At 40.3% G+C, this 7,652-nt stretch overlaps 1 protein-coding gene across 2 annotated transcripts in view; it reads right to left on the bottom strand.

The window, feature by feature from the left end:
- Positions 1-5,792: 5,792 nt before the first annotated feature.
- LOC114574093 (zinc finger protein 239-like) overlaps positions 5,793-7,652 on the bottom strand; it is a 51,710-nt gene continuing 49,850 nt past the window's right edge. For both annotated transcript variants that reach the window (XM_028606410.1, XM_028606409.1), the window contains exon 3: positions 5,793-6,650. In XM_028606410.1, the coding sequence (XP_028462211.1) occupies positions 5,865-6,650 (786 nt within the window). In that variant the 3' untranslated portion in view covers positions 5,793-5,864. The remainder of the gene's footprint in view (positions 6,651-7,652) is intronic.

Here is a 7,652-nt window from a genome sequence, read left to right as displayed (position 1 = left end):
ATTAATGTTAAAAAACCTCATAAAGCAAAATGTTCATGCCATGGGACCTTTAAAGATTTTTATGGCAAAATTCCACTAATTTCTATTGAGAGCCATGAATTACCGACTAAATATACTTTAGGTTCAAGTAACATCCATGTATCAAACTGTTTAACATCCAAAAGTCATTATTGCTTCATCCATCACTGATCATAACATCCATAACAACACATCAACATGGCCTTCAACTGAAGACCATTACATCACAAACTTCAAACTGGCCCAACACAACCATTACACAGCCTAGTTCCCCCAAGTTAGTTTACAGTCTACATATCCATGCCAGTACCATATGTAGGGCCCTCCTCCATCTCCTGCTGGTGTCTTTTCACTTTTTTAGCTGTGCTCTTGGCTTTTAAGATCTGCAGCCTCAACCCTGCTTTTCTCCACAAAGACTGTTTTTGGACATCGGGTCCATATAACCAAGTTGAGGCATGCGTTGGCATTCTGAGTGCCTCCATGCTGCATGCTCTTGAGCAGAAAATTGACCAGTGGAAAAAATAAAAAAATTATTATAAATTTTAAAGTTACCATGGAATTTCTAACAAAGTAAAACTGAAGCGAGTAAAATTGTGAATGAGAGCAAGTCCAGGGTTTAAAGGATATACCATGGTCTGGGTGAATACTCGATTCTGATTGGCTGCAGGGTGTCCATAAAAAAGTGATGTAGGACACCTTCTGGTTTCTGGTGAAACTGTCTGTTTCCTGTTCTAAATGAATGTGCTACATTAAAACAAAAAGGAAATGTGAATCTGTTATCTTTAACACTGTGTGCTGCTTCAGTGCCGGCGAGGTGTGAACCCTCCGACACGCAGCATCGGGCGTTAACCCTTACTTCACTAACTCTCTCTCTCTTTGTTTGTCTGTTGCTATAGAAATGGAGAGGAGGAGAGGGACCCAAACGTCACCACTGTCAACACTGTGAGAAATACTTCACATCATTGAAATATTTAAAGATTCATTCAAGAGTTCACACTGGACAGAATCTACACAGCTGTGATCAATGTGGGGCAGCTTTCACACTACAGGGTACCTTAAAAACACATCAACGCATTCACACTGGAGAGAAGCCGTACAGCTGTGATCAATGTGGGAAAACTTTTTCTCAGCGTGGTAACCTTGAAAAACACTGACGTGTTCACACTGGAGAGAAGCCGTACTGGTGTGATCAATGTGGGGAAACTTTTTCTGAGAGTGGTCACCTAAAAAAACATCAACGCATTCACACTGGAGAGAAGCCTTACAGCTGTGATATATGTGGTAAAACCTTTTCTCAGAGTTGTAACCTAGAAAGCCACAGACGTGTTCACACTGGAGAGAAGCCGTACTGGTGTGATCAATGTGGGGAAACTTTTTCTAGAAGTGGTAGCCTTAAATTTCACCAGCGCATTCACACTGGAGAGAAGCCGTACAGCTGTGATTTATGTGGTAAAACCTTTTCTCAGAGTAGTAGCCTGAAATGCCACCGACGTGTTCACACTGGAGAGAAGCCGTACTGGTGTGATCAATGTGGGAAAACTTTTTCTCACAGTAATAGCCTTAAAAGACACCAGCTCATTCACACTCCCTCGTAGTGAACATGTTTCCGAGCCAAGCTGTTTCCTCCTGCCTCCTCCTCATGCCCTGATAGCTGTGTTGTTATATTCTGATCTTCTCTCCACATTGAAGGCTGACCAGCAGTAACTTGATCTTCTGAACACCATGGATGTTATCCTGGCTACGACTACATATTACACTCCCTCCCTTTTGAAGGGATTAATTTCACTCAAATTAGCTTTTTTTCCTGTAATACAATATGTTGAGTTAAGGGTTCAACTGCTAACACTATTTAACTAATGCTGCGAAGGAGTATTAGTTCTTAATTAAAAAAAATCCCATCACTGTTTACTAAGGTGATGTCAAATTGCTGAAATATTTAGTTTATTGTCCTTTAAGACGAAGAGAAGAAGCAAATCTTCATAACTGAGAAGCTTTATCAGAACATCTCTGCCGCTGCTGCTTAAAAAATGACTTGAACAGTTAATGTGTTTAAACTGTGTCTGTGCTGCCGCCATCTTGGTACAAGCAACTGATCTTAAAGACTCATAGAAAAAGATTTTTGTACTGCTTTTGGATGTTCATGTGAAAGAAATGCTAAACAAAGCAACATAGAATAACATTTCACAGATGAAAAAGATGTTTTACAATATTTAACTATTACAAAAGCGTTGAATTTAATATCACAAAAGGTAACATTAATCCTTCTTTTACGTTAACAATAAGTTAAGTGACTGTCCTGATAAGTTAATGCTAGCTTGTGTCAGGTAAAGTATTTGTTATTTCAGTAATTAGTAATACCTCAGCTGTGTGTGTTACTGAACAATTTCCAGACCAGCTGGTTGTATTTGGGGGAAGTTTGTGAGCTTTTGGCTAATTCCGGCATTTTTAACCCATGTATAAACATTTGTTTTATTAATTTGCTCTGTCCTCTTCATAAATAAACTGAATAGAATTGAACTTTCACATTAAGTTTCTTACTTTTTTACAGGAGTGTTATTCTTTATGACACTCTTATGACTCCATATATTCCTTCAGTTTATCACAAACATTCAACATCAGCACACATCTGGAGATACATGGTTTTCATTGGACAGGGAGGGAAAAATCACTTACGGAAATAATATATCTCAAGATCAGTTTATTATAAATGTATGTCTCACATTTGAAATTCTGCAGAAAATGCTTGTGAATGCTGAAAAGCTGAATTACTAAAGCTGAACTAGTTGTTTAGATGTTTTCTGCTCTACTGAGGCAGCGGCAGGTGGAGATGTCCCTCAGGGAGGGGGGAGGGCAGCCACTGATCTTAACTACTGTGTGGAGCCCCTCCCTGTCTGCCCCGGTGCAGCTGCCCTACCAGACTGTGATCCAGTACGTCAGCAGGCTCTCCATGGACCAGCACTAGAAGGTCAGCAGCAGGTTGGAGTCCAGCTGGGGCTTCCTGAGGACCCTCAGGAAGTGGAGCCCCTGTTGAGCCTTCTTGATGAGCGCTGGGATGTTGTCTGTCCAGGAGATGTCAGCGGAGATAAGGACTCCGAGAAACCAGAAGGTGTGGACCCTCTCCACACACTCGCCGTTGATGTACAGGGGGGCTAGGTCTCTGCTGGTCCTCCTCAAGTCCACAATGATCTCCTTTGGTTTCTTGGTGTTCAGAGCCAGGTTGTTCTCTGAACACCAGGCTGCCAAGTTCAGGACCTCCTCTCTGTAGGCCGCCTCGTCTCCAAACAATAGTTTAAACACCAAGGTGGTTCATATTTTATGACTTTATCATTTCAAGTATTCATGGTAAGAACATGTGTTTCATAGTTTATTAAACACATGTTTTCATTTGTCTTCAGGGTCACATCAACCACATCCTGGGCCTCTGACAGCCGGCCAATCACAGTCCTCTCCTAAATAGTCAGAGTATAGTTTGTCAAAAATTTAAAAAAAAGTAATTGTATAGTATGTCGACTTTTTTTTTTTTTAAAAGTCATAGTATATGATATAATATTTTGAAATAAAATGTCATACTATAGAATGTTGACATTTTTACAAAAAAACTCATTATATGTTGGAAAAAATCATAGTATAGTATGTTGATGGTTTTTTTTAAAGTCATAGTCGAAAGTATAGTTTGTCGAAAAAAAGCCAAACACCTGAACAGGTGAAGCTCCCGCAGCCGAGAGAGCCAATCAGCTGACGGAGTGACAGACAGCCGAGGAGGGCGGGGCTTCTGGACACATTTATTATTCTTACAAACTGTTCATTTAATAAAGTTCTTGAAACACCACGAGTCAAAAATTCACTCAAATGTTTTATTTTTTAAATCAGTGTGCGCGGTACAAATGCTGCACTGTGATTGGTCAGCACCGGAGCAGGTAATGATGTCATCCAAAATAGAGCTCTGCAGTACATTCAGTCAGAAATATAAAAACATAAATGTTCAAACAGGAAGATTTCAGTACCAATCAACAAAGCCTTTTCCACATGACTGGTTGTAGAAACTCAGTCCCTTTTAGAGACCCAACAACCATCTGAATGGATCAACATATATATATATATATATATATATATATATATATATATATATATACCATTTCATAACAAACTTTGTGCTCCTAATGTGTCTATCCACAACTGCCTGAGGCAGCATGGCTGGTCGTCATAGCGACTGCCGTGGGCATAGTTTGGTAGCATTGCATTTCCCCATAGACAGTTTTCCCCGACTCATTTCCTGGTTGTCCTTCTCCATAAACTAAAGGAGAGAGTTAACTTTTCCTGCTCCAGGTTTCCCACCGTGGTCAGAAAGAACAGGGGAGACTCTTTGGGACTAGAGTCACTACTCGCTCCGAAGCTAATCGCCGTGACAAGCCAACTAGCTACGCGGCTCGCAAAGCCCAAACAAGTGTGTGTGGCCGCTGTTTTGTTTCCGGTCTGTGAAATACCCGCCCTTCAATCACTACTATTGGCCAGGCGTCTAAGGTAACGTAACCCCATTTGTTCAGGTCCTATCCCCTGACCAATCGGCTATCCTAACCTTAACCACTCAAGGTGAAATGTCTAACCCCAACCAATCGAGCTGCTTTGTAGGGCGGGTCTTGGCGTGGCCATAGCCAATGGGCCATAGTGGGATTCGTAATTTTGCTTCCGGTCTAGCTAGATCCGAAAGAACGTTAATTTCGCGATAAAAAAATCGACGGCGTTAAAATGAGTTTGTGTTAACGCCGTTAATAACGCTTTAAACTGACAGCCCTAGTGTTATAGTATAGGCAGTTGTGGACTTTATAATAAAAAAGAAAGTATTTAAGACAATGTCAGTAACAAACAGTAGAGGGCAGCAATACGCTACTGCAGCCACGAGTCTACCTAATCCAAAGAAGAAAGTGTGTTCTTTTAACCCAAACACGATCTTTTTCCTAAACTAAAAGGGATACTTCACCGATTTAGCATTAAGCTTTATATTAGCAGAAACCCGGTAGTATTTTTGAATGACTGAGCTTCCCTCCCTCATGTCCCCCCTGAGACCAGAGATCTCTGTATTGTGGGTCTGTAAAAAAGCCTCTGATGATACAAAAATTGTCATTTAGCATCATCGGAGGCATTTTGCCCGTAGTCTGTGGACTACAGCCAGCTAGTTCTGCATGTTTTCAACCCTCCCGTAGGGGGTGGGACTGTCTTTACCCAAAACAAGTTGTTGTCTTTCATCCACATAAGCAAAAAACATATTTTCTGGCTTTTCTCGGTCTAGAAGGCACCAATTTTTTTAATTTTTCACATTTCTACAACATAAATGACCCAATTTAATACATATTCATCTTTCCAGCTGTGAAATATCCCTTTAAAAGAAGGATACCTTTTGTGATATTAAATTCAACACTTTTGTAATAGTTAAATATTTTAAAACATCTTTTTAATCTGTGAAATGTAATTCCATGTTGCTTAGTTCAGAATTTATTTTACATGAACATCCAAAAGGAGTACAAAATTCATTTTCTATGACTCTTTGAGATCAGTTGTTCGTCCAAAGATGGTGCTGGCACAGACGCAGTTTAAACACATGTTCAAGTCATTTTTTAAGTAGCAGCAGACATGTTCTCATTAAAGCTTCTAAGTTATGAATGTTCTTAGTTCGTCTTAAGGGACAATGGACTAAATATTTCAGCAATTTGACATCACCTTAGTAAACAGTGATGGGATTTTTTTTTATGTGGTCAGCCTTCTTTGTGGAGAGAAGATCAGAATATAACAACACAGCTATCAGGGCATGAGGAGGAGGCAGGAGGAAACAGCTTGGCTCGGAAACATGTTCACAACGAGGCAGTGTGAATGCGCTGGTGGTGATATTTAAGGTGACTACTCCAAGAAAAAGTTTCCCCACATTGCTCACACTTGAACGGCTTCTCTCCAGTGTGAATGCGCTGGTGGCTTTTTAGGCTATCACTCCGAGAAAAGGTTTTACCACATAAATCACAGCTGTACGGCTTCTCTCCAGTGTGAATGTGTTGATGTGTTTTTAGGGTACTCTGGTGTGTGAAAGCTGCCCCACATTGATCACAGCTGTACGGCTTCTCTCCAGTGTGAACGCGTTGATGTATTTTTAGGTTCCCCTGTTGTATGAAAGCTGCGCCACATTGATCACAGCTGTACGGCCTCTCTCCAGTGTGAATGTGTTGATGTATTTTTAGGTTACTCTGGTGTGTGAAAGCTGCCCCACATTGATCACAGCTGTGAAGATTCTGTCCAGTGTGAAAGCGTTGATGTTTTATTAGGTCACTCTGATGTGTGAAAGCTGCACCACATTGATCACACGTGTACGGCTTCTCTCCAGTGTGAATACGTTGATGTCTTTTTAGGTTACTCTGTAGTGTGAAAGCTGCCCCACATTGATCACAGCTGTGTAGATTGTGTCCAGTGTGAAGGCGTTGATGGCTTTTTAGGGTACTCTGTAGTGTGAAAGCTGCCCCACATTGATCACAGCTGTGTAGATTCTGTCCAGTGTGAACTCTCTGATGAATGTTTAAATATCCAGATGTTGTGAAAGATTTGTCACAGTATTGACAGTGGTGATGTTTGGGTCTCTGTCCTCTCCGTTTCTATAGCAACAGACAAACAGAGAGAGAGTTAGTGAACAACCTTCTTTAAACCCTACACTTGCTCTCACTCTCAATTTTAACTCTTCATACAATAATACATGTTATTATTTAAGGTTCATAATGTTTATAAATTCTTAAATATTCTAAATTTTTCAGGCAAATCAGGGATTAAAGTGAGAAAAAATCTTGACTGAACTTTTTTTTCAGGCCAAGTCATAAGCTGTTCACATCTACCTACCTATATACAGATAGCACCCCTTTTGCAATCATGCCCTATTGGCTTTTAATGTACAACGAGATGCAAACAGCAAAAAATTGAGTATTGTGAGGGTTCTCTTTTCCTGATGAACAAAACAATATTTCAGTAACATCCCACGACAAACCATTGCTGTTATTTTCTACTGCCAGCAATCATAAGCTACTCTGTAGTGAATCAGGTAATTGACCATGAAGATCAATTACAACCACTCATCTACAATGCTAGAATATCATGCGTAATCTACATACCTCTCTCTCACTCCGTCTCTCCCTCTCTCGTATGGGCTAAAATATACATTTTCTAAGTAACATTAACTTTAACATAAACACTTTGGGGGCGGACTTCCAATTAAAGAAATTAAAATGTATTTATACCTAAAACGCCAATTCTTGTTCAATATTTAATATTTAATAACTTAATACATCCATAGATTTACTGCTCCAGTGGAGAGGATGGCTTGTTCAGTAGTGATGTGCGGATCGATACTTAAGTATCGATATTTACGATCCCGACGTCTCCTGCTCTAGTATCAATTCTCATATAAAAAGATCGATATTTGAACTCAGTAATTTGGAGTGAGTTTTTATGTTATCATAAGTAACTTGTTGTCACCAGAAAAGTCTAATTATATCCGGTTAGGGGAAGGAACTACTTCTCCTTCCACCGATCAGTTGTGTGTGCACTGCGGCTCTGTGACGGAGCCGGCCACTGCAGCAGCCCTTCTTTAACTTCGCACTACGAAG

The sequence above is a fragment of the Perca flavescens genome, chromosome 19, assembly GCF_004354835.1.
Source record: "Perca flavescens isolate YP-PL-M2 chromosome 19, PFLA_1.0, whole genome shotgun sequence".
NCBI lineage: Eukaryota > Metazoa > Chordata > Actinopteri > Perciformes > Percidae > Perca > Perca flavescens.
This window is presented reverse-complemented; position numbering and strand designations above follow the sequence as displayed.